The following is a 27734-nucleotide window of genomic DNA, read 5'->3' as shown; positions in this document are numbered from 1 at the left end:
TGAGAATATTTTTCGCCGGGAAAGGGCTCGTACGGAAGAGGAAGGTTCAATCTAGCGCGTGCTGGTCATCAGCTGACGAGATTAGGCAGATATTTGGTAATATAAGCGTTAGAAGCAGACCAAAAATTGACGATGCGCAGACGTGGAATCAACGAGCCGTGAATGGAAAAAAAAATGCTATAACATAAAATTCGATCGAATTTAGCATGATTTTCATTTGTTCACAGGGACTGTTCCCATGAAAAATAGTTTTTCATTCCACACCATTCTCTGGAAATCTGCAAAAATTGGATAAACTTGGATAATGATGACTTTACGCAACAGAAGTGTGTAAAATCCATTTGACTCTCTTCTGTCGTATTGTTTGTACATTTCGTAAAGGAGATATTTGTTCAAGTTGAATTTAATAAAAAACATTTGGACAGCGAACGTGTTAACGAAGAGGACGACATCGTGGAACGGCGGTTCGAGTTCAGGAATCAATGGCCGAACAAACGACAAGCAAACCGCGGTCAATGGACTCGCAAGCTTCTTATTTCTTATTTCCGTAAGCGTAAAGCTCCGAGCATTATCCCCGATCGACTCCCAGGCCGGCTGATCCCGTTATAAATTTCAGATTTCCTCTGTTTGCTCTGTCCGCGGAAAAAGGCCGCACACCGTCCCGGTGACGTAACAACATCGTAAATTGCGCATTGATATATCGGCCGGCTTGGATACCGTGGTGCTCGGCGTTATTTGTCGCCTCGATCTCTGCGTATTTTCCTCCGCGTCGTAAAAAAACGCGAGCTTGTCCGTCCACGGATATTTATGCCCCGCGAACATTCGATTCGGCCCGATTCCGACAATGAGATCGAGACAACGCAGTTCGGTTTTATCCCGAACCTGTTGAAAAAAAAAAAAAAAAAGAACAAAACGAAACGCGTTTATTCGACTCGAAAGTATTCCGCGTTGCGCTCCGAAACGGCTGACGGAATAAACATTTTATTTTTTTTTACAGCGACGGTAGAGCGTTGTTGCATACGTCTAGGAAACGTGCGGAAGCTATGCCGACACTTTTGACAAAATTCTTTTGATCGATCGAGCCACATTTTTTGTATAATTGAAATTGTATCGTCATTTTATGGAATTTGATCTACGTTTCATTATATTAACAATAACTTTTTTTAAGGACCGGTCATTTTGACGAACGGTAGGAACAGGTATACAAGAAGTGTCGGTAGACTTAGCGTTAACGAAATCTATCAATTAACGCGCGATGGCGGGGTCGGCCGAGAATTCCAATTAACGAATCGATATATCCAGACAATTACTTTTGCAAGAATTAACGCGATAATGGAGACTTACTGTAATGAGAGTGGCTTGTCAATAGTTGCGCGCCGATAGTTGACCGCACGGAACGCAGGGGATTCTAATTAACGGGGGCCCGGTTTTCACCGTTGGAATAAATCGCGCGCGCCAACAGCCCCGATAAACAAGCCTCTGTGCCTTCAGGAATCGATGACAAAAAAGTAATTGAACTGCGCGAGCGCGCATATGTACTCGGCCAGCGGATTTGATTTCTCGCGTGTTCCCCTCGCTGAATTAAACGATTCGCTGATTTTTGCGAATAGTGTTTCCCATCCCCTCCCCTCCCCCCTCCCGCTCCACACGATCACGATTTCTCTCGTCGCCTTGCTGACAGATCCTAGTGCACTCGTTTGTTACACCGAGTCACTAGACCTGTTACCAACCGAAAACCTGTGAATCATGCTATCGACGCTTATTCGGGAAGAGAGTCTCGTGTTGGGACAGCTTCGAAATATTGCAGAAGTGCTTCAAAAATCGTACAGACTGAATTGGGATTTCGTCGGTTCGGATAACCGAGGTTCCACGCAATCGCGGATTAAACGGGTAAATACGATCCAAAATGTGTCGTGTTGGGTGTCATTTCAATCAGAAAAATGTCACGAACGTGTTAATCAAAGAATAATTAGAAACAAACGAGTTCTCATCATCGAATTATCTCGACGAGTAGACATTTTTCTCTTGCATGTTTTAAGGGAGGAACCTTGTGTAAATGGTCTGTTTTTCCAGAATTATTTTTTGAAAAATCGAATGCGTAGATTGATTTAAAATTGGAGGTATCGATTATTAACGTCGCAATGTAAACAAAAATATTTTTTACAAATTTTAATCGTTAATATCAATGGTGCAATGGCGGCCTGAAAATGGCACCCTGGAAATGCGCCGTGCAGCGTACAGTGCACACAAATGATCTCAAACAAAAAAAAAAACCAAAATGGAATCGTTAGTTTACGCAAATACGCACAACATCACATTCTTCTTTTATTAAAATTTGCAAAATTGCAAAAATGGCGAAGTTTTGAAAAAAAACGGATTTTCTCTTATGATTTCCTGTTAACAACAATGTTTTAAATAAAAAATTAAAAAATCGGAGCTCGTCATGTTGTGATCAATTATTTCTAGAATATATATACCAAGTTTCATAAACATCGAGTAATCAGTTTTCGAACTAAAATGCGTTTAAAGTTTGAGTAACGTGAAAAACACGTTACGTGCTTGTATATCATCAAAAAATCCTAATTCATTCTAGCTTACCGCGGTTTTTTGCTAATCTGCGATTTCTGGACCATAGAACAGATCTTCCTCTTCCTCAAAAAGTTGTACTTCAGCCGTTTTTTCTTCTTTTCGAGAAGTACGTGTCTTTCCGACAAGAGCCCGACCACGTGGTCGTTCCGCCCAATACAACCGTTCACTTTATTCCGAAAATAACGTACAAGAACATCTCTGATCACTTTCTAACATCTTTTATCGTATTCCTGAATAAAAATTCTCAAAAATTTCATTTTACACAAGGTTCCCTCCATAACAGCAGGAGATCGAGGAGCAGCGACTGTGCACCGTGCGAACGACGCTTCGGTCTAGTTTCTACGGCTAATAGAACAGTGAATGGACATACCGTGCATCAGTATCGCGAGGAAGAAGATGCAGATGATCCTGGCGGTCGTGCAGCATCCGGTCCCGCTGGTGCCGCACCGTAAATCTATTCGCAGCGGCTTCACGGTCCATCGTTTTCGGTTCATTTCGCGTTCACCAGTCTCGCAAGTGGTGCCAGCCCGAGCAGCAAAGCGATGCGTCTTTTCTGCGGACAAGAAACAGAAGTTCTGCTTCGCACACTGAATCGATCTCGACTGGCACGCGCCCGACAAGGATAGTCTCGTCGCATCAGCCGCGCTGCGCTGTATCGTGTTGCACAACGGCGCTAACTGCGTCGTTCGCGAGCCACTTCGTCCGCAGGAAACATCTCGTTAAAGTAGATATTTAGAAGTTATTTAAGTTTCTTTTCTGTTTTATTTTTTGTTCTCGAAAGCTCGCGCGTATCAATGAAAAGCCTCTGCCGTTGTAGTGGGAGCGACAATTCTAAATCAGTGGGAGTGTTAAAGTATACATTTAGAATCTATGTAAGTACGAAGGAAAAGTCTCCTCTGCCGCTATCCCATATACCTTATACCTAGATAGATATCCCTATCTATTTTCCCACTTGTTTATGACCATCGGTAAAGACGGCATTTTTCCGAGGACAGACTTCGAACACAGTTAGTTGAACTGAAGCGCTTCAGCGAGAAGCTCCTCTTCTATTCACTAACAAACTCTATACTCTGTTTTTTTTATTTCACGTACTACGGACCTTTAGCTTATTTCATAACCTACTGGATCGTTAACACATCTACAGTGAATCATCGTTGTATGTCAGTGCCGCCGTTCTTTTTACTGACACACATACGAAATCGGTGGTTCTCGCCGAGCGTCCCATTGGAAATACACGGGGCACGCTCGAAACCTAAGAGTCATCCCGCGTGAATGTCATGACATACAAACATGACTGACGTTCAAGCGGAAAGAATATCCGTCTCCGATATAATGTTGCAAAGAGAAAGACAGCGTATGGGAAGGAACTTTCCATTAACTTCTTTATTATCAATTATTTTTTTATGAGACTTTCACCAATATATTTGTGGCATTATTCTGATTAAAATGATATCAAACGCGATATAATTCGGATCACATTTACACTAATTTTCCGTTAATGTAATTTTAATGGGAAGTAACTTTCATCGTTCATTACACACGCAAAAGAAAATTTTTTGTATTCTAAGTAGTCTGCGGATAGTTATCGTAGAGGAAACGAGTTTATGTATTGTATTTCGTTCGGTGGGTTTGTCGCGTGTACCGTGTTCAAACAGTTTTGTTTTATTCAATGAATTGCTTCGAGCAAATCTAATGTGTACGTTAACAGATATTTGATGATCAACGTGTTAATGGACGCGCAAACAAGCATGTATCGATCATGGTGAAAACAAGCCGCATTCGATACCGATGAACCATCGATAACCTCCGGTAACAAGAATCAACAGACCACAGGTAAATCCGTCGTTTATCAGCAATTATTTCTTAAACGTTGTCGAACGAATTCTAGCAATTGCTCGGATTGACTTGTCGATCACGCTAAATATTTACTGGTATCTTCGTTGTTACACTGTAACGATGCTAATTATACCAGTACTCAGTTAATCGGCACGATAGTCCTTGCCTCGTGGCCTTGAACCGAAGTTGAAGTGGCTCGAAGCGATTTCCAGCTTCTTTAACTTGAGACGACACCTCGCGCATATTGATAGCGATAGACTATGCATGTGCATTCGTTAGATGCAGCACAACAGCGGGGAAGCATAGCGCATATCAATGGCCAATCTCGGAGTTGCTGGAGAGTGGGCTTGAAAATTGAGCAGGTGATTGCCAAAGAAATTATTTGCACTATTCTACACTTCGTAAGGAAGCTGATATATCCATTGTCATATTAACAATGGATAGCGGAGCCCGAGCTCATTTTCGCGCTGCATTTCAAAGAGATTATGTAGCTTTAGAGCTCTCGGTGATTAATCTGAATTAACTCTAAACCTACCACGGTCGAAATGACCGGTTCTCCATTTCACAATTCTGTGAAATTATAAAAACGTTTAAAAAACTTTGTGTAAATTCAATCTTCTCTCTTCTATAAGACGTTTCATTTTTATATGTTTTGTGCTCTGCGATCAATGGATCGAGATAAGGAACTATTAAACATATGTTCACCAAAATTGATGAACAATTGCTATTTGTATTGAAATTTTAGTGGTAACAAGGTTACATTAAGACTGTCCATACACTGTCTTCAACTTATTAGGATACTTAAGAAAAGATTGTTCTATATGGTTTCTTGCAATTGACGCTAACAATTTCTATTTTGCATAGAGATCTAGTGATCAGTAGGCCGCGGAGCTTTATGCAAAACAAAACTTTTAGTTGCAAGGGACAGGTGCCAGACAGAATTGCTTCTTCAAATCATCTTAAAAAATTGAAAATGGACGTTCTTAAATTCCATTGATCTTTCCGCTATTTCAAATAGCAGCCACTCAATTTTCTGACAAACGCGTAAAATCCGTCGTCTGGCGTGATCAGTAATAAAATTGTGTCAAAACCCGGTTTGGAAATCGAGCAGCCGCAGGTAATAGGTTAAATATTTTCACAGTCGCGCATTCGATCCAGTCATTCTGCTCACGAGCGGATGAAATCCGCAGTCTAATTATTCCCGATAACCGTTATTTTGCGGATCAGCGTGGAGATGAAGCTAAACAGTTTTCGCGAGCGTATAAAATCGCCACTTTTTGACAAAGCTGTACGCATCGTTTGATTTCAATTTGGCCGAACGGCGCGGCGAGTTTCGGCGAAATCCGCGATGCACACGGACAACAGGCTGATTGTTGCCCGGCAAGCGATGGCCGATCGCTAATAAATTCCCCATTCGCCGGCAGATAATCGAAATTATAAACGCCGTGCAATCGGCGCCCCCCCTCTCTCCCCCCTCTCTCTCCCTCTTTCTGTCTCTCTCGGTGGTTGTCGCATCGCGTCGACTCCCCGTAGTCGCAAATTGTTTTACAAATATTATTATTCAACATATTGATGTGATCGGCGCGATGCATCTTATGCAAACGTTTCGTTATTAGTTTCGATTTATACTCGTTTATTTTCAATTAATTTCGAACGAGTTTAATGGCTGAACGGTTGTGCAAACTCGCCCGGAGGATCACGCCCCGGCAAATTCTAAAATAACTGCTCCGAGGCTGGCTTTCGACAATATTTCGCTTGCACGACCGTGCAAAACGACGCGCCGCACCACCGCGATCGTCTCCTTACGTCAATGGCAATTATTTGCTTGCCGGGTTTATTTGTTTACCGTAAATATGCCGTCCGCAGCGCGGGCTTCTATCAAATCCGCCGGAATTTTTAGTCGCCGTTCAGTGCATGAAATACAATTATATTCACCTACCGTGTTTAATGTGATTTATTAAGGTAAATTACTGCGCGTAACGTAATTATATTTTTACCGGTTACTCGAAGCTTGTGTGCAGTAAAAATGCATTTTTTTTTTCAACAACAATACCAAAACCGTTTATTAGATTGTGTTAACTGTTGCGTTAGAGTCTTTTCAAGAGCCCCGAATCGCCAAAATGTCGTCGACCATTTTTTAACAAGTGAAAGGACCGCTATCGAACAGCATAACAATATTTTTCAACTTCTTTTTGGAACAGAGAAAAATATTTTCCGCCCGAAATTGTTGAAATTCCAGTCCGCATGGAGCAACAGCAGCCGGAAAGGTAATTACATTTACATGCGAGGGATCTATATCGACAAGTAAATAAATAAAATTGATTAAAATTTGTCGAGAACACTGCGGCAACGCGTGCAGATCTTTCCGTCAAAAATTGCGTAGGCAATGAAAAAAGTATTTCCCTGTAACCCATTAATACGAGACTTTAAAATTCGTTTCGTTTATTAGAAACGTTCGCAAAAATTTGATTAACAAGTGATGGTTATGATAAAAATATTAAAATACTTTTCTGAGAGATCGTCGTTCGAACAGAGAAACACATACTTCTGCCGAAAACACAATAGCATGTTACAATGTCCGAACGAGAGCTAAACTATCTGCGATTACAGCGGGTTCTTCCGCATAAATAAATCACTGAAATTTCGCGGGAAAGGATGCGAGTTTGAGAAGCTTTGTCGCGGTCCGGGATCAACGGACTGTGGCCATAGTGACTGGGGGGAGGCAGTCACTAGGCGCTAGGTGTAGTGAGCACTCTGGGTGTACTAGGCACTAGGTGTACTAGGCACTAGGTATACTAGGCAAGCTCTTTTCTATTCCGCGCGTTTCCATCGCGTCGCGAGAAACGAGAAACGAGAAACGTACCGTTGTCGAGGGAGCGGCTCGTGTCGAGCACCGTTGTTGACTCACTGTCACCAATAAAAGCTCCTCTATTGCGTCCGCGTCGGGGCCACGTGTTCCCGTGCTTTCCGGTGCATTTCTCTCAATATTGCTCGAATTTCCACGCAGCCGGCGGAATTGCACGCGGCACGGCACCCTGCGCTGCACCGTGCATTCCCGTGTCGTGTCGAAAAACGTTCACCGTTTCTGGATAAACGCGTCCCACCCGCCAGAGGCCGAGAACGTCATAGCGTTCATCCAGCATTCTTCGAGCTTTGTCAGTGTCGCAGAGACGCAGCGATCGAGACGTCCCCGAGACATCCGACGCGACGTCGCGAAGAACGCGTTGCGAGACGACACCACTTGCTGCGAGCAGTGGTAGAGATCAATGGAAAAGCGACCGCTGACAGCGCAATCATTGAGAATTCTACTGTGGGCATTTATGGAATTTCTTCGGGGACGAATTGTTTAGACACGATTTGAAACATGTATGTACGTCAGCGTGTATGTGCAGCGTCAGTGGCACAGTTCTTTGTTTCTGTGTTTAAGAATTGATTTCTTTTTCATAATTTAGTCGCTTGAACCGACTTTCATTATGATTTCTAAATGAATTTACATACGCGGATTATAAGGTACAGGAGCTAAGTAAACATTTATTTCCCTCATTGATAATTTTAATATGTTGATCTTCTCGAGTTCGTTGAATCTGTTCACTGTTTTAAATTGCACCTACCATTTTTGTTATGAATGCGTAAAATCCGGAGTCAAGCGATAAACTTTATAATTTTTATTACAGTGACCAGATTACTTTGATTTTGGGGGATTTTTGGTGATTTCTAAATTAAAAATACTCCCTCTATCGTTAATGACTCCTTAACAGGGTGGACATTTTTGCAAAGGAAGTTCTTTCACGGAGTTCATGTAATTTTGGGACACCCTGTATACTCACTGCACTGGATCGCAATAATATGGGCCATTTAATGCGAACAGTGGTTGATATTTATCTGATTGGTTCGGCAGCACACAAATAAATCATCGTTAAATAAAATAATTGCAACATAATTCCAGCGTGGCTTGCAAAATACCAACGTAAAATTCTTCAATGTGTTTTATAGAAAACGTTTAATTTCTTATTGTCCAATGATTAACTGTTATCCACCGTTTGTACATTAAACGCGACATGTTCTGTGCAAGAACAATTACGCGTCAAAGGGTTAATGGTCGAGAGAGGACAAAAGGATCGAAGACAGCCTTTGCGAACGAATTTAATCTCGATTCGAAAATAAAGTATTCCGACAAAAGTTCTGTCCTGTCCGCAGCTAAGGGAATTGGATTGGTCGCGGATGCGGTGTAAATTAAAACTGCGTATAGAATACACGTTCTTGTGATAGAGGTACATGCCGTCGACCGCATGCTTCTGGAACCAGCTATTGATTTTATTAAACAAAGTGTCTGATCGACGGTGTACAGTTCCTTCCTTTTTGAATTTTATTAGGAAAAATATTTCATTCGGTTCGTGCTCGTTCGTAAGTCAGATAAAAGCGTCTATCCTAAAACAGATATAGATTACATTATTTTTTAATATTTTTTTATATAGAAAGAAAGGGTAGGTACAAATTAAAATGGCGAAGGGGTTAATAGAATTCGGAGACACCGATTTTCAGCTTACTACAATTATGAAAAGAGAAAGGCTGTGTCCTACGATTGATGCATAACATTTTCATTTTGCGCAAAGATCCGTTGTCTAACGACGATACGGTTCTTGCTGTAAAACAGTCTTTCAATCACTTTCGTTAATATAACTTGTATTGTTAATCGGACGATGACACGATACATTCGAAAATTGGACACACAAATCGTGTAAAAAGAACAAAGAGGTACATCGTAAAGTAAGACTACATCTTCCCGAGAAGTTTGCAGAAGAACGTCGTAAATTAAGGCGAAATATTCGCGAAGAATCGCGGGAAGTTTGAAGAAGAATTAGTCAAGAAACATTTAAAAAGTTCGCCGGCAGGCTACCGTAATTAACTGGAGCTCGGTTCTTGTGGGACATAATGAACGCTGGTTAAGATTGTTTAGGACGTAACGTGAAGTTCGTAGGGAATTAGTAATTGTTTTTCTTTTACCATTACAGTGTAAAATAAAACGACTTTTCCGATCCTCCAGATAATCTACCAATTGTCTTATGGTTCCTGATTTACAGTTCTGAGACAACAGAATGCATGATCTCGGTACACAATTTAAGCGAACTAACGCGATAGTTAACTATTACCGCCAAACCAGTGCTGAGCAAAGTAGTATTTGAAATAGACAATAGTTTATTTTATTTTTAAAGTATACCTATAATCATGCAAAAATAAATTATTTTATTGATAAGTAAAAGTTTTTGAAGTACTATTTAAAAATAGTACTTTTATTTGGAAAATATTGAAAATAGTGAGACTTTTTTGTAGGACTGTGTAAAATAATATTTCAAATAGTTGATAGCAACTTATACTTTTCTGACATTGTCGTCTGTTTACCAACATGTTAGATGCAAATATTCGTAATTAAGCCACAAATAATACTTTGATAACTGTTATAGTTTCTGATGTTAAAAATTATAATTTATAATATTAACTATTTGCTCAACTTATTTTCATTGTAAGGAAATATTTGAAATAAAACATTAAAATATTTTATGTTATGTATCTGGTTATCAAAATAAAAATATTTTATTCGCCGAAATTTTTCGTTCTATTTAAAGTGGAATTTTATTTGAGCCTCATTAAATTATGCTATTTAAAATAGTATTTTAAATATTTTTTCTCGAAATTTTGCCCAGGTCTGCACTAAACCTACCAAGCTATAAAAGCAACCGATCCACATCGCCATTATAAAAATGACAAGTCCGAATTTATTTCGACTTTGTGCGGTATGAAAGATGTTTATTCGATCATTTCCTACGAAAGCGTCTTCATAACTTTAATAATCGTGAAATAAAAAATCTGGAGCCGGTGATTTCGACCGGTGCTGGTAGGTTTACTGCGCGTCATGTGTTCTCGTTCGCAATTTCAACAAACAACAATAACAACAGCTCCTCGCGGAACGAGTCCGCGAATCAGCGTGAACACCGAACTGCAACACAATCGGAGGGCAACTGAAACACGCTACGATATTCAGAAACAGAAATCGGGCAAATTTTCGTCCAAGGTTTGCACGAGGGTTGAACAAACATTTCCGAAAAATTGTCGAGAGGACCACTTCGCCCTTTTGTTCCGATACTGGTACGGCAGCGTGTGCTCGTGTCGACGAGCAGGGGATAAAAATATTACACGAAAAATTGGAACAAACGTTTGTTCGGCAACGGGGTTAGCCGTGCATGCGCGTTACGCTTTTTTAACGAGAGTTCATCCACCCCCGCAACCTTTTAACGCCTGCGGGGCTCGGCCGGTCTCATCTCGAGGGACTCAGCTTCGATTATGCTCTTTTCTCCGAAGGATCCGCGCCAAGATTGGCTGACAGTCACGGCAGTTGTCTGTTCAGTTAATGTTGCCACATTGTGGAGGGGGGAAACGAAACGTGACATTTGTTTCGTCGTTTCCTGTAAAATAATTTTTACAATTTGAACAATTTTAAAATGTAAAATCTCTCCATAGTTGAATATCTCCAGCACTATACAAAGACCTCCATAGTAATTACATCAATTTTAGTGTTCAATCGACTAATCGTGTGTGTTCGAAAGAGTCTAATTGCAGGCAATTTACCATCGACGAACATCGGGCTACAAATTGTGGTTCGAATTACACACACACACACACACACACACACACGAAAGCTAGAACAAAGCCGGAAATCAGCTGTGACACCGATTAAATCAGTTGGGGCGGAATTGGAAACATACCAAATTTTTGTGCAAAATCAAATGCGCAAACTAATTTTATTATGACGGACACCGTGTCCCTCTCCACAAGTAATTTGCGATTTATTTTCGACCGATCCGCGGTCCAGCCGCGAGTAATTCAACATTGATAAACGTCGGATTAGAAATTAGACGCTAAAAGCTGGCAGACAGAGTGTGAAATGATGCATTCATTTCTGTCCCGAGTGCATCATATCCCCAGACTAATTAAGACAGACACCGTCCACCGGTCGTATGTACGTTTGAAAGAGTCTCTAATTCAAGCAAGACAAAAATCGACGAACGCCTTATTAGTAATCGAGAGAAATTCAATTAAGCTAGGACGAAGTCTGAAATCAATTATTCGTTTCCGTCGTGAGCGCGCCATACTGGCGGACTAATTACGACAGTCACTGTCCCAACTGTCACAAGCGCATTTACCCCTGGACCGGGGATCTTTATACGAAATAAAAACGGTTTATTCGTCTCGTTCCTTGTCCACGGACTATGACGAACATCTTCCTACATATTACAAGTACATTTATCCTATTTCTCAGCAATTTGTATAAATTGTTTACACTCGCATGTTGGTTAACCCCTTGCCGTACATTGACGAGTCTGGCTCGTCATGAGAATTTCGGACCAAACGTAAACATTAACATTGCGAGTCAGGTTCGTAGTCGTAATATCACGTCAAACATAAACATCACGAGTCTGCCTCGTATTCAAAAGTTCGAACCAAACATGAATTGGCGCTGGGGCCCGAATTCTTCCGAGCTAAAAGGTACGGCAAGGGGTTAACAATAAATATATTGCCAATAAGCTTACGCAAAGGCTGCAGGATCTCTCCATTTAATTTGTATAAGGGGTTAAAATTGAACGGAACGAGCTTTCAACAAACAGCAGTGCTGGTACACGGAGGTTCGAGCCTCTAAAATCACTTGAAGCGAAACCGTAGCGAAATTCGAGCCTAAACCCAGCATTTCGCGCGTCATACCGGAAGTCCAGTTGCTCCAGCCGCTGCGTCCAGGGTCCCTCCTTCCGGAAACGGCGCGACGCACCGGAGAAATCCAGAGAACGGAGAGCGAACGTTCTCGGGCCGAGTCACAAACATCCGGTCACCTGGTCGTTCGAGTTCAGTCGCGGTGGTACGAGGATCGTCGGAGCGTCGCTGGTAAACGGCCACGCGGTATCGAGACGTATCGCGAGAGCGCGTCGAGCGTTCCACGTGACACGGCCGCGTCCGCGGATGCGGCTTGCATCCGGAGAGAGCACCGAGGCGATCGGCGCCAACGAGACTCTCATCTACGTCCGACTCGCGATACCGGTCGCCCGGTTCCGGTTCCCATCCCGTGGCACTCGTGGCACTCGTTCCTCATGCGGTGCACACGCACACTCCACGCATGCACGCCGCTCCGATGCACCGCCACCGGCGAGAACCTCCGTGGAGACTGGACTCGCCGAGACTCAGACAGAGAGAGAGAGGGACCGACGGGGATGGAGTCACACCGGGAGAGTGGGAGGGAGAGAGAGGGAAACAACGCTGGTCGGTGGGAGAGACGGAGAGGTGGACCGGAGAGAGATGGATTCGAGGGAACGGGGTGAGAAGGATGAGAATGAAAGTTTAGGGGGGTAGGGGTGAAAACGAAAATTCGGAATAAAGGATTTGCGAAATGGGCGAGAGAGAAGGACAAATCAGAGATAAGGGTGAGAGAGAGAGAGAGAGAGAGGGTGACAGAGAATTATGACGGAGGGCAGAGTGAGCAGAGAGAGGGGAGGGGGATGAAAAGAAGGGAGAGGGCAGAGTGATCCGAAAAAGGGGAGATGTAACAGAGCAGAGAAAAAAGAGAGCAGAGAGAGTGTAAACAGAGAGTGGACAAAGGGAGAGCAAAGAAAGATCGGAGCGAAGATTGAGAGCAGAGAGAAGAGAGAGAGAAAGAAGAGTGTGCAAAGAGAGAGAGAGAGAGAGAGAGAGAGAGAGAGAGAATACAGAGAGTAAAAAGATAGAGAGGACACAGAAGGTCGGAGCGAAGATTAAGAGCAGAGGAAAGAGAGAGAGAAAGAAGAGTGTGCAGAGAGAGTAGACAGAGAGTAAACAGAGAGAGAGAGAGGACAGAAGGTCGGAGCCAAGATTAACAGCGGAGAAAAGAGGGGGAGCTCAGAGAAGAGTGGAAAATTAAGAATGAGGAAGAGCGAGGGTGGAAGGGTAACAGGGGCCAGGGTCCATCGAGGGAGGGGGGGGATAAGGCGAATAAGGGGGAAGAAAACGGAGGGCCGCGTTAAGAGGGAGCGTTAAGAGAGACCGGTGAGAGAAATGCTGCCGTGGTGGAGACCGCGATCCAACTGCGCCCGCGCTTAGCCAGATATCAGCCCCTGACTCTTGCACCGACGTCACCCACACCGCTCATGCCACGCGGCGCTACAGCGCCGAGTTTCCACCGCCCTCGCCAGTAGCTCTGCCAACCAGTGTTCAACGATAGTTACGTCAACCGATCCGAAAGCGTAATGATTAAATTGCTATTTAGTTTTCGCGTTCCCGCGAAATAGTTTCACTTTGTTCGCCGACGGTTTTTCCGAAAATCGTCGACCGTCACGGGGAAACACGACTTTCGGAATCGGCGCGTCGGAATGTTGTACAGGGTGTCCCGGGACGATTGGTGGGGTAAGGGACCAAATTACTGCGGGGATACCAATTACTGTGCGTATATTAATTATACTTCTGTTTAAAGCATCATGAATATTGAAAAAGAGAAATTTAATTTTACCATTAAGATTAGTTAGTATAGATGTTATATATCACTTTTACAATATCATTATGCTTTACAAATGAGTGTAATTAACCCTTAGAAGTCGAATGGCGACTGTAAGGCGCCACTGAAAATTGCTGTGTCATTATTCATATTTTTTTTTACATTATTAAATTTGTTTGTATTTCATAAATTACTAAACATTTCAGTACTCTACGAGTAAATTGCACCATTTTCGTATGTATAGCATGAAAAAATATATATAGAATGGAAATATTCTAGGTCGGAAGAAATGTTTCGTTTTAGAGTTAAAATGGCTTTGAGTGCAAAGGGTTAACCCTTAGCAGTCGAATGGCTAAAGCGTCACTGAAAATTGCTGTATCGTTATTCAAAATATTTTTTACATTGTTAAATTTGTTTGTATTTAATAAATTACTAAGCATTTCAGTATTGTATATATATATATATATATAGAAGGGAAATATTCTAGGTCGGAAGAAATGTTTCATTTTCGAGTTAAAATAGCTTCGAGTGCAAAGGGTTAATATAAGCACAGTAATTGGTACCCCCACAATAATGTTGTCCCTTACCCTACAAGTGGTCACAAATGCTTCGTAATTTTATCCATTTAAAATGGTGGCGTCTTATAATTCCTTTTCAAGAGGAAATGTATGATTCTTATTTAAATTAAAAATTTCACGTAACTTCCCTCCAACCCTTATGCCACAAACCAAAACTTTCTACGACATTTAGCGACGTAACTCCTGTTTCTTAAAACTGGCAATGTTTATGTTTCATAAAAATCCGCAATCTAGTGATCTGCCGAGAACAGAAATATTAAAAAAGTTTTAAAAAGAAGTTGAAAGGGCGTACCGATGTCAATGTTGGTAAAAGAATTAACCATTTCAATTTTTATAATTTCACCCACCGCTACAAACGTTTCCCAAATAATTTTAAACGACCGTAAACAATACCGAACGACCGGAACAAAAGAATAACCGAGCAACGATTAACGATATACATTGGTAATTCCCATTCGAATGAAATGGTATTGGAATACTGTTGGCAACACTGCTGGCTGTTTTACTACCTCGTAGCAAGTTGCTAGCGGTACTGTCGGGGTTCAACGCCGTCGACGGCAGCCCCCCTAACGGCAGTCGATAGCGGTTGGTATTATTATTGCGATGATCGACGGTTCGACCATTATAAGCGACATCGTATCCGTTGCCTGTTAAATTCGATAACGCGATTGCTGCTTGTTGCTATCACGCGTCCCCCGTACCCATACACCCGTACAACCGTGGCTGCGCTCGATATACGGCACACGATCCCACTGACCAAGATTCCGAATACTAACTGCCGTGATAACAACCATGCCGATCATCTCCCCTCATCCAGCCACACGAAATGGTGTTGCGACATTTTTTTACAGATCCAGTTGTTTGCGTATTTTTTTAGAGACCCAGTTGTTAGCGAAATTTTTACTGTCGCCAGGGTATTTTCGGCAGAGTTACCGGACTTTTCGTTACTACGACCGCGATAAAACTGCTTTGACCCTTTGCCCCACGAGCTTTTTTACGGCCACAGCGATTACAACTTGTTTATCGTTTATGGCTCGCCACAAGGGAGAGAAAATTGACGTTTATTGGACGTTTGTGCCGTTTTTTCAATGGTTGAATATCCGTCATAGAAAAATTCAATTTTTGCTGTAGCACAACGGAAGAATTCGTTGACGGAACGTATTGAAAACTACAATGAAGTCTGATCAAAAATACATAGTGCTACTTAAAAAAGCTGGTCTTGACTTTTACCGATTTTTAACGATGCTATTTTTAGACCATTGAAATTCCAATAGTTTCTCAGACCTTTCGTGGCTCCAAAATCGTGAGGATTAAATTTTAAATCTCCCTGTGTGTTAAAATTCATTCGTCAAATTCGACCAGCTCTCGTACCAATAAAACGATGCGCACCTGCAATTTCTTCGCGATTTCGTGTGAATGATTTTTGAAGCAGCAACATCGGACGGTCCTTTTATACGGCCACAGCGATTACAACTTGTTTATCGTTTATGGCTCGCCACAAGGGAGAGAAAATTGACGTTTATTGGACGTTTGTGCCGTTTTTTCAATGGATGAATATCCGTCATAGAAAAATTCAATTTTTGCCGTAGCACAACCGAAGAATTCCTTGACGGAATGCATTGAAAACTACAATGAAGTCTGATCAAAAATACATAGTGCTACTTAAAAAAGCTGGTCTTGACTTTTACCGATTTTTAACAATGCAATTTTTAGACCATTGAAATTACAATTGTTTCTCAGACCTTTCGAGGCTCTAAAATCGTGAGGATTAAATTTTAAATCTCCCTGTGTGTTAAAATTCATTCGTCAAATTCGACCAGCTCTCGCCAGTTTTTGCCAGCTCTCGAACCAATAAAACGATACGCACCTGCAATTTTGTCGCGGTTTCGCGTGAATGATTTTTGAAGCAGCATCTTCTTGCGAATCTGTTCCGAGCCGGAGCATCCGTTGGCCTGGATATCGCTGTAGGTTCGAGAGCAAGGGCTAGGGTAGTTGCTAAAAGATCTGCGTCGTCGTTAGGTGAGTCTATTAAATCCTTTTCTCTGCTGATTTACCGTGCTTGTCGTAAGCCGTGTTATAGGCCCGGAGAACTTTCCACCGGGCAACTTCCAAGTATAAATAAATTGGTTAAAAGCCTCCGCCGTATTAGCTTAGGGAGTTTATTAAGTTAATGTTATCTCTCCGGCTCTTAATATCGCGCTCCGACGAAAAGTATGACTTTATTAGCCGTGGCCGGGACGATGTTCCCGTATTTATAACAGAACGCAGGGGCCCGGCAGGCAGCCCCTGTGGTAGTTGAATGTCATAATAATTCCTCGTGCGTTCCGTTCTACGTGCGCCGAAAGTAGGCTATCTCTTTAATAATTCCTTAAAACGGGGCTCATTACTTTGCGATGGCCTCGTTTAACCGGCGAAAGATATTTCATAGGGCCCTTTCCTACACGCCTGTCTCTTCTCGCATACATTTCCGAGGAATTCTACCAACCGCTGTCCTTCGCGGGCACCTGTCTTCTACGGAAATGACGTTCATTGTCCTCCTTTGATCCTTTAACTACGTCCCCTCGAGCTTAGAAAATTATTGCATATTTCACGGGATTCTTTCGCCAGGGTTAACAATTCATTTTCAATCTCATCTTTTGAGAGATTTATTAGGACGACAAAGCTAGAAAATTATTTTTCGCTGCGCCGCATCAGCGACGGAATCGGTGCAGTTGATGAACGTAATATATTTCATTAAGTACGATGGCGAACGCGCGGAAAACCAGTGAACAAACAACAAGGTACAATCAACAATTCCACGACGACAAACTTTATATCAAACATGCACACGCTACAATATTCATTACGGCCACTGTGATTAATTTTCGCTGTGACGTGGTAGGAACAGATTGGTGGCGATTGTAGGCCCGGAGATTACAGTGGTTTCTCTGTATATGTCGCCAAGGCACGGATGATAAACGTCGCGGAATTATCCCCACTACCGCCGGCTATACCAACCGTGAGGTCCCGTGTGATCGACATACATCGAGAATTCAATGTAATTTAGGCTTGAGTAAAGATTAATTTTTACCGCGATTTACAGTAAGGAGCAAAACTGATTACACACTATTTGAAAAAACATAACTTTTTTAAAATTGCATCAAATGACTTGAACGTTATTGAGAAGTGAGAAGGATTAGTTTATTAGACGAGGTGTAAAAAATTTTTGAAAAAAATTTGAATTGGTCGGAATCGCAAAAGAAACAGTAAAAGTTGGTTTTATCAGCTTTTTTATCTGAGCCTGTATTGAAAATTTAAAGAATGTGTTTGACTAGCTCGAATAAATTATATCCATGCTGAAAATTTCACCGATATTGGCTACTTCGTTTACGAGTTACAAACGATTAAAACTGGGGAAATTGCCATTTTTCACGATTTTCGACTAAGAATCGCATTTTTCTCAAAAACACTAAAGTTATTTGGACTAATCTGAAGAAAGTTATGCTGTTCCAAATAGTGTGTAATCAGTTTTGCTCCTTCCTTAATATTTAGGTATTCATTTTCACCGTGATCCGATGATTTCCGAACGACGGACTGGTTCGCAGAAACTTCCCGCGAGTTTGCGACGCGAGCCGCCTCGAGTTTAGTATCGTAAGTAGAATGATCGCGTGGGTGGAACGGTTCAAACGGCGCGGCGGCGTGTCTTTGAACGAAAGTCAAAGCCGCGACCGAGAAAAGAGCTCGCGGAGCCCCGGATAACGCGGGGCAATAAACTTTACGAGGAGACGCGTTACCGAAATCACGATCGAGGCGCATGTCTGGTGGTGTGCGCGGCTTGTTACGCCACGAGAACGCGGGCGGCGAACAATAACAATGGCGGCGAAGCGACAATGCGGACCGAGCATTACCTTGTGTAATACCGCGTGACATCGAGCTTGCGGCTTCCGCGACCTTCCTCGAAGTGGCTGCGATAGCGGCAACGATATCGGGACCATCCGACTCTACCGGGACAGTCGATAAGTGTCTACCGAACGGCCAGGTTGTTCCGTGGTGCAACACCGTTCCTATTGAAAACGATAAAACGTGGCCGGAGGAAGACTTCGCGGAGCTACGTTTACGCCACATCCGCACGTGTCCTACAGATATCGTTACCGAAACATTCTTCCCTCTTTCTTCTTTTTATTTCAGACGAACAACCGCTTTGACCCAGCTCGGTGGTCTTCTGATACCGCGTTACGGTCGTTCTTGTTTTTTATCGCTCGATATTTCAGCTACCCGGGGCTACTAAGCTCCAAGGGATTTTCGTGTAATGGGTTCGAAAAATTGATTCTTTCTGTTTTTTTTTGTTCGCGCGAATAGAAGAACGACAAAGAATGTGTTCTCGAAATTTATAACGGAAATGAACAGGTGAAACATAAGGGGGAACCTTGTCTGAATGGTCTGTTTTTCAAGAATTTTTTTTTTTTTGAAAAATGTAATGAATAGATTGATGTAAAATTTGAGGTCATTTTTTAACGTTGGAAGTGTCAACAAAAATATTTTCTATAAATTTTAATCGTTAATATCAATGGTGCGATGGCGGCTGAAAAACGGCATCCCGGAAATGCGCCGTGCAGTGTACAGTGCACAAAAATGATCCCAAACAAAAGATCAAAATGGAATCGTTAGCTTATGCAAATACGCACAACGTGGCATTCTTCTTTTATTAAAATTTGCAAAATTGCAAAAATGGCGAAGTTTTGAAAAAAAAAACGGATTTTCTCATATGTGTTTCTGTTAACAACGATGTTTTAAATAAAAAATTAAAAAATCGGAGTTCGTCGTGTTGTGGCTAATTATTCATAGAATATTATACAAGGCGTGCGAAATTTTGCGTTTCGGGAAAAATGCGTTTAAAGTTTGAGTAACGTGAAAAACACGTTACGTGTTCGTATATCGTGAAAATATCTTAATTCATTTTAACTAACCGCGGTTTTTTCAGGACCATAGAACAGATCTTCTTCTTCATCAAAAAATTATACTTCAGCCGTCTTTTCCTCTCTTCGAGAAGCACGAGCCTCTCCGACAAGACCCGACCACGTGAGCCGTTCCGCCCAATACAACCGTGCACTTTATTTTGAAAATAACGTACAAGAACATCTCTGATCGCTTTCTAACTTTTCTTCATCGTATTCCTGAGGAAATTTCCTATCGATTTAAACAAAAGAAAAAAAAAATGCTAAAAAATTTCATTTTACACAAGGTTCTCCCCTTAAAGGAGTAACACTCTTTGGATCTCCTGAAAATGTGTGACGGAATTATTTATCCGGATTTATACAGGAATTTTGGCGTTAATCTTGAATACAGCGAATTTCGTTGGGATCTGTGAAATGCAAGAAGGTCGGGAGAATATTTTCGGCATCGTCTTACCTTTCGACTCTGCTTTCGTCGTATGTAAATTATTTTCATTTTATTAACTTCCTGGGCTGGCGCGGCAGTGAAGGATTCGGGCAGAGTTCCACGAACGAAAATCGAGGCCGGGTAATCTCTGAATGCGACAATGATCGATAACCGCGAGAAATGTGTACTCTTTCGGGCCGCTTCACGGCATTTATGAAATATTCCATCGAATGGCGCCATTACGGAGTTTAACGCTCGGCGTCACCAAATTACTCGGCTCCCTAAAAACCCGGCGAAATTATTCGGCCTATAATTCATGCCGGCGCTTCGGCCCCCGCTCTCGTCCCTTTATTTCGCGCAGCTGTTATCCGGTATTGTTCGAGCGCAACGCTTTCAAATATGTCAAGCAACTATTAATTCATACCAACTTCGCCCGGAGTATTCGTCAAAGGCAAACAGGCCCCTGCGTAGAAACGGTGTTTGCACTTTCCTGTTAAATCTGTATCGTCGCTCGGCGAACGTTCGAAGCAATAACGTTAATAACGCGAACGCGATAATACCAGTTTTAATGATCGCGACGTTCCACGGCTTTTATTGTTAAGGGGAGTGGAAATACCGTAATCGAGGATTTCCTTCTTGCTCGGAAGCATGCGATCGAGAGGCTGTGGAAAGTTTGACGTAGTGATGAAACACTGATAATAGAGTGATTAAATTTACTGAAAATGAGACGTACCGAGGAGTGAAATATTTCCGGAAGCTGCTTCGTTGAATGTCTGAATTGAATGAAAAGAGAGGGAAAGACAATTTTCACTTGAAAACGCAGTGAATATTATAAAAACTGCGTTTCATTCGAGCATTTGTTCTTGTTTGAAAGAATTTAATTGCGAAGCCACGTAGAATTGATGAGCGTCGAGGTAGAAATTGCGGTGCAAATTAAATACAAAGATGCCATGTAGGACGGAGAACGTAGCAATTGAGCGTGGCTCACCGGAACCATTTTACTAAATTGTGCCACGGTGGTCAACGCGTTAATTTCTAGCAGAGAACTGTGCCCGACTCGAATGTACACTTCGATTTGGAGGTTGCACGACGTCGACCTATCGGAAGTCAATTTCGCTGGCCGACTCTCGTGTTACAAGCAAACAATATTTCCGCCATCTCTACGCATTAGCAGATACGAAGGATCGCCTTTCTGCCGGATAAATTTATCCGTGGATGTCTGGCCGATCGACAGACGTCTTTCTGGCCGTCTGACAAACACTTTAGTTTATTTACGTGGAATTATCCTAGTTGCTTCGTGGATGTACGGGAATAATTTTGTATGCGGTTGATTGAACGTTCTTTCGAGGCTCCTCCTTTCGCACTTCATGAAATCATTCGTTTCAAATCGAAATCAAATATAAACGCGTTCGAATTAAATTTAGATTACGAAAAGCAGCTGCAATGAATTTAAATTGAAAATCAAGAGTAGACGCATATTAAATTGAATCGAAATTGATACGAAATTAAAATTAATTCAAGCGCGCAACTGCTATAAGGACTGTGCACAAGGTGCAAGAACATATCAAAATCCTGCATCTACGAAAACAGGCTGGCCGACAGATTCGCCATCTTTCTTTCTCTAATCGAAGACTTTGGCGTGAAAACCGGGTAAGTCGAAAAACAACCAACGATACAGTGATTCAAATCAGTGTAAACTATTTGGTGCATGGAATCATGATCGAGACGAAAATTGTATGGTTTCCAGAGTAGCATGCAATAATTAGTTTTTTATTGAGGAATAAAAGTTGTCTTGGGGTTCTTTATTGTAATGGATTAAATTTTAATCTTATGGTTGAAGAAAGAATTGAACCCCGAATAAAATACTGTGAGTGTATACAAGGTGTTCGCGATAATTAGTACCAACGTTTTTTTTTTTCGTAAAAGGTAAACATTAGAAAAAAGAACCGAAGAGGAGGTAATTGTAGTGTATTTTACTAGCAATATGATAGCGTATCTCAATCTTTTGTATTTTTAATATTTTTCTAGAAACAAAGGTGACCTTCATATTATTAAATGGAATGCTACATATTTATTTACGTCATATGGAAACGGACATTGAGACGAATTCAACCATGTAGTATGTTATGGTCTTCAGGGTCATACAAGGTCGGAAATAAAAGAAATAGATTTAACATTTCGTAGTATATTCACTAGTTTTTACGAGAAACTAGTTTAAAACATACTTTACCATTTAAAACATACTTTAACAGCTACCGAGATGTTCTCTGTAAATGATTTTTAACGCAATTAATGCTGAAAGTGTTCTCTGTTGCAGTGAATACATTTGCGTGATCGATCGATGAGCGCAAGCGATACGCTTGAGACCAAACAATTTTCAATTCGGCCATTTTCTCGTGTACCAAATAGTTTCGAAGTAATTTAGGTGGCAGACTTGGCTGAATCAGCCTGTATAAAAGTCTATAAAACTTGGCTCGTCCGGGGCGATTCGTCAAAGATGCCGAGTGACGTTCGGCTTAAGATAGTTTGCGAACATCATGCGACGACAATTAAGCGCATTAGCAGGTGGCGGGCCGTCGTCGCAAAGAGCAGGTGGAAAGTTTCGTCGCCGACAGGCCGCGGCGCGGCGCGAAGCGTTCGGAGGCGTAGCGAAGCGTTCGCGGCTGACGGGGAATTAGCAGCCAGTCTTCGCGAGACTAACTACCGTTGGCTTAGGTGGGCCAGCAACTTGCCACGATCGAGGATCACAACTCGGCAGCCTGTTAACGCTCTTATCTAAGAAAGGGACACCTAGTGCCCGTGTCCGTGACTCGACTATCCGAGAGTTTAGCCCAGCGCGGCGGTTAGGGGACGAGCCGTAAAATTTCCCGGGCTGCTGAGAGATACCTGCTCGCAGTTTAACGCCTCGCGCTGCTCCGCTCCGTTCGCATACCTCGCGTCGGATAGAATCGCTCTGTGGCTGCGGAGTCGCAGACGTTCCTGATTCCGTAAGAAGCAATCTCATCTCCCTAGTCATTCAATAATTTCCCCGCTCCTCGGCTGCTCGATCGACCTCCTCCTCCTCCTCCTTCTTCTTCTTCTCCTCTTTTTACCTTCTTATCATCCAATCAATCTCTTTCCTGCCGCACCGTTGCCAATCACTTTCCCAGCCGCTGCAGTTTTGCGATCGCGTTTTGCACTTCGACACGGCTCAGGATTTCCAACTTGAACCTTCAACATCTTTAAGGATACCAGCACATCGCCTATGCGTCAGGTCAATCCATATATTCGATACGATTTGTTCACGGGAAGCTGTTAAATTTATTTGGCTGTAAAAGTAAACTGCAAGAATCCGAGTAACCACACAGACAAAGTTGGAATCGTGCAATTTGTTCTTCTAGAAATTTCGTCTCCGACGAGGATAACATTAAAATATAAATAGTTACCGTACGATCTTAACAATCAGAATTAGGAAGAAACGAATCGCGTAAGGTACAAAAGAATAAGAGTCGTCTTGAAGTGAGTGGGATTTAAACGAACGGGGTCTAGTGCATGCGAGTAAAATTGAAAGAACGAGTGAACACGTGATCAAACTAAGCCGAAGAGTTGTTTATTATCCTGTGACCATAATATTATAGCCGGACGGTTGGAAAGATGCAAGGTACCGTGAAGCAAAGTGGGCCCTAACGAGCCGCGGTTACCGTTCGTTTCATCGGTTTACTCCGAAAATCATGCAAAACTATCGCTCAGCCGAAGCTCATTAGCATTTAGAGTGGCCGGGGATTTATTCTGCGTCTGCGACTGCCGGATCACGACACGGTATGCATAGAATTATCTTCGAGCACCTGGACAATAGTGACCTAATCCATTCGCAAAGAAAACGAGCTGCTTTCCTGTCTGCTCCCCCGGATACCGCCATTTCTCTTCTGACTTTTATCTCTTTCTCTCATATACTTTCTCTCTCTACCTCTCTCCCCCCTCCCCGCCCTCCTTCTCGCGTGTCTCTCATCTTTCATTTTCATTTTCATTTTCATTTTTATGCGGCACGTTGCCAACCCGTAACGAGAAAATAAGGAATCCGAGAACAACACCGAACCAACGCCCACGCGGCTTGATATTTACTTCTTATTCAGAACGTGTACCCGGATTATTCTTAACGACCGCCTACCACTCTCGATTAACCTGCTTTCTAATTAATCACTGCTACTCGGCTGCGCTTTTGCGTCACACGAGCGATCTTAACGAATCTACGCGCAGTAATGATTTCGATGCTCGACAGACTTTTAATTTCGAACCTTGAACATGTGCACCTTGAATCATGAACATTTGAACTTCGAATCTTGAACATTTGAACCTCGAACAGCTGAACTTAGAGCCCTCAACTTTGAACCTCGTGTCTTGAACTTTGAACGTTGAACCTAGAAGAGTTGAATCTTGAGCCGTGGATATTGAACCTTGAACCTTGAACCTGAGGCAGGCGAACATTTTGCTTCGAACCTCAAATATTGAACCTGGAGTCTTGAACATTTGAACCTCGAACAGCTGAACTTAGAGCCCTCAACTTTGAACCTCGTGTCTTGAACTTTGAATGTTGAACCTAGAAGAGTTGAATCTTGAGCCGTGGATATTGAACCTTGAACCTTGAATATTGAACCTTGAACCTGAGGCAGGTGAACCTTGTGCCTCGAACCTTCAATATTGAACCTCGAACAGATGAACTTAAAGCCTTCAACTTTGAATCTTACGTCTTGAACTTTGAACAGTAAACTTCGAAGAGTTGAATCTTGAGTCGTGATTATTGAATCTTGAGCCTTGAATATTGAACCTTGAACCTGAGACAGGTGAACCTTGTGCCTCGAACCTTCAATATTGAACCTCGAACAGCTGAACTTAGAGCCTTCAACATTGAACCTTGGGTCTTGAACTTTGAACGGTGAGCTTCGAAAAGTTGAATCTTAAGTCGTGGATATTGAACCTTGAACCTTGAACCTGAGGCAGGCGAACATTTTGCTTCGAACCTCAAATATTGAACCTGGAGTCTTGAACATTTGAACCTCGAACAGCTGAACTTAGAGCCCTCAACTTTGAACCTCGTGTCTTGAACTTTGAATGTTGAACTTCGTAGAGTTGAATCTTGAGTCGTGGATATTGAACCTTGAACCTTGAATATTGAACCTTGAACCTGAGGCAGGTGAACCTTGTGCCTCGAACCTTCAATATTGAACCTCGAACAGCTGAACTTAGAGCCTTCAACATTGAACCTTGGGTCTTGAACTTTGAACGGTGAGCTTCGAAAAGTTGAATCTTAAGTCGTGGATATTGAATCTTGAATCCCGAACAGCTGAACCTTGAGCGTTGAATATTGAACCTTGAACTTGGAACAGGTGAACGTTGTGTCTTAAACCTTAAATATTGAACCTCGAACAGTTGTACTTTGGGCCCTGAACATTGAGCCTTGAATCTCAAACAGTTGAACCGAGAGTGTTGTACCTTAAATATTGAGGCTCGAACTTTGAACAGCTAAACTTTGGTTCCTATAAATAAATGGAACGACAACCTCAAACAATTGAACCTTGAGAAAAAAGAATTGTCAGTGTACGTTGTAGGAAGATCTACAGTCTCGTCACGAGAGACCTCATAATACCGTTACAGTTTGAACAAAGTTCAAGAGGTTCAAGAGGAGTTGAACTAGTTTGTAGCCAATCATCCGCGCTCTGCAATTTAGGGTTAAGTTTGATGGTCCGTCCAGCTCAAGCTTCAGCGAATCGAATAAGCCGTCAAACCGCGAAGAATGAAAAAATACTTGGCGTTCCAAGACTTTATGAAGCCGTCAGAAACGCGCGGCGAGCACCGAGTGGCCCTGTTCACCGGTGAAATATCGGCAGCTCTGAAACGGGATCGGTGTAATGGCACACGAATTTTCAAGTGGACCGATACCGGGAGCAAAAAGGGCCGTGTACCCACACTGTTCTAGTACGTGTAGACGAGAGCCAGGCATCTCCGCCCGCGTGGCATTAAATTTTCCACGGGCTATGGTTCTTTTACGAAGCTCGTGCATCCGGAACGTCTTTGACGGTCCAAATCTGTTGCGAAATTGGAGCACGGCTTCCTTAAAATGCTTATCAAATTTTTAAACCTTGACACTAAAACGCCCCGATGCCGGATAGACGCTCGTGAATCCACGCCGGGACCTGTCGATAAGGCCACCTTCTCCGCGGTTTTGCCAGTACAATACTAACTTTCAAGCAGCTGTATCGATTATACTTACAGTGTTCGATTGTTTGTATTGTGAAGTTCGTGTTGTAGAGTGTAAAATTGGAAGTGCTGGTCAAGGATCTTCTATAAGCGATCTTTATTTTTGTATTTGATTCATTGGGAAAAGAGAAATCATCTAGACAAATCTGTTTAAATTTTAATCCCGTTGCGTACTTCCTGCCTAGTATTGCCTAATTTCATCATTAAAATATGCAAACTGCAAGCAACTTTCGCAATGTTAACAATCTGACATTCCGAGTTTCGATGTGAACGCAAAATTCGAATTTGTTTATAACTTACACGAGGCGAGATCGTCCCACCGGCAGAGCCACTCACCGTGTCCAACGGCTATACCGTTTAAGGTAGGTTATCACAGCGTAACGCGCCGCTATAAATTTCACGGACGAAAGTAAATTTGGTCGATCGGCTCGGCTCGACTCGACTCGGCTCGGCTCGAAGTAATCGACGAGAGGGCTTCGAAAATTACTTCCGCGCAGGAAGCTCTGATACGCCATCACGCAGCGCTCTAACTACTTCCTGCTGCCCGGAGAGTTCGGAAATCGAGGAAACCCGCCCCCTTTTATGCCAGGACGTGCAACGAGAACAAGAAAAACGACCGGCCGTCTAACCAGCAATAATTATCCAAGAGAAGACGCCGGCAGCGTAACAGAATCGGCCGAGTCCCTTTGTTCGACGTTTCGGCTAACCCTTTCCGAATTGGCCCCGCCGAAAATTAGCCTCGACCACTGGCAAATGATTGTATAACGGAAAGTAGCACTTCTTAAAAATAAAGATTTTTTGCATTAATTGCAAGGCACAGGAATCAAACACGAATTTATTTATTTATTAAAAGTTCGCTCAAATGAAACACACCATATTTCTGGTATCTTCGCGACCGAAAGAAACGACGGATGGACTGTATGTCGGCACTCCCGTAAAGAAGTGTGAACGTGCTTATTGCTCTAATACGAAATATATTTTTTACGCAAATTCGAGGGAGAGGTGGGCTGGCGACAATGTCGAGTCGCTGCCCCATTGACTCTATCGAAACAGCGAGGCGGAACAATGCGTCCCGGCGGACAGGGCGAGTTCCAGATTTCTTTCCGAGAAGTTTCCGACCACGAGAACGGGACGCGCGACGGTCGCGAAGCAGAACGTCTTGCCGTATAGTAACGTCTGTTCGCGGATCTCGTCCTGGCACGATTATCTGCACGCTTCAGAGGCCCGGAGTTCGCCCAGGGCTATCGTTTTCGTTCCGAAATCGTGGAAGGGTGACGGAACCCGGCGAACAGTGGCTCGGAATCATAGCTGATCCTTTCTGGTGGCCACCAACTCGAGTGCCGGAAAAAAAAAGTATCGATATCCAAGAGCGGTGGTAGGTCGGCAAGGAAGAAGTTGAAACGGTAGGAAGAGAAGCGGCGGAGAGAAGTGGTCGAGAAAAGCTTTTCGTAACCCGTGGCGCTTCGTTTCTTAGCGAGTCGAAATCAAGGGGAAAGACTTCGACAGAGAAAGAATAGGGGACGGAGAGAGAAAGAGGGGAAGACGATGGAAGATATAGGGAGAGAGGCTATTGTACAGCTTTGATGCAATTTGAAAGACTCATAACTGACGTTCAAAAGAGCAGCAAACGT

General features: G+C 42.7%; 1 protein-coding gene across 2 annotated transcripts in view; it reads right to left on the bottom strand.

Moving 5' to 3' along the window:
* LOC143355437 (zwei Ig domain protein zig-8) overlaps nt 1-12552 on the bottom strand; it is a 104286-nt gene extending 91734 nt beyond the window's left edge. Inside the window, exons 1-2 of one of the 2 annotated variants that reach the window (XM_076790242.1) lie at nt 12181-12552; nt 2960-3142 (exon numbers count right to left, since the gene is read on the bottom strand). In XM_076790242.1, coding sequence (XP_076646357.1) covers nt 2960-3083 — 124 coding nt within the window. In that variant the 5' untranslated portion in view covers nt 3084-3142; nt 12181-12552. Of the gene's footprint in view, nt 1-2959; nt 3212-12180 lie in introns of those variants that run through there. The other variant, XM_076790241.1, reaches the window with a different exon arrangement.
* Between the last annotated feature and the right edge of the window lie 15182 nt (nt 12553-27734).

The sequence above is a fragment of the Halictus rubicundus genome, chromosome 7 (assembly GCF_050948215.1).
Source record: "Halictus rubicundus isolate RS-2024b chromosome 7, iyHalRubi1_principal, whole genome shotgun sequence".
Classification (NCBI taxonomy): domain Eukaryota; kingdom Metazoa; phylum Arthropoda; class Insecta; order Hymenoptera; family Halictidae; genus Halictus; species Halictus rubicundus.
The sequence above is the reverse complement of the archived record's forward strand: the minus strand, read 5'-3'. Positions and strand labels throughout refer to the sequence as shown.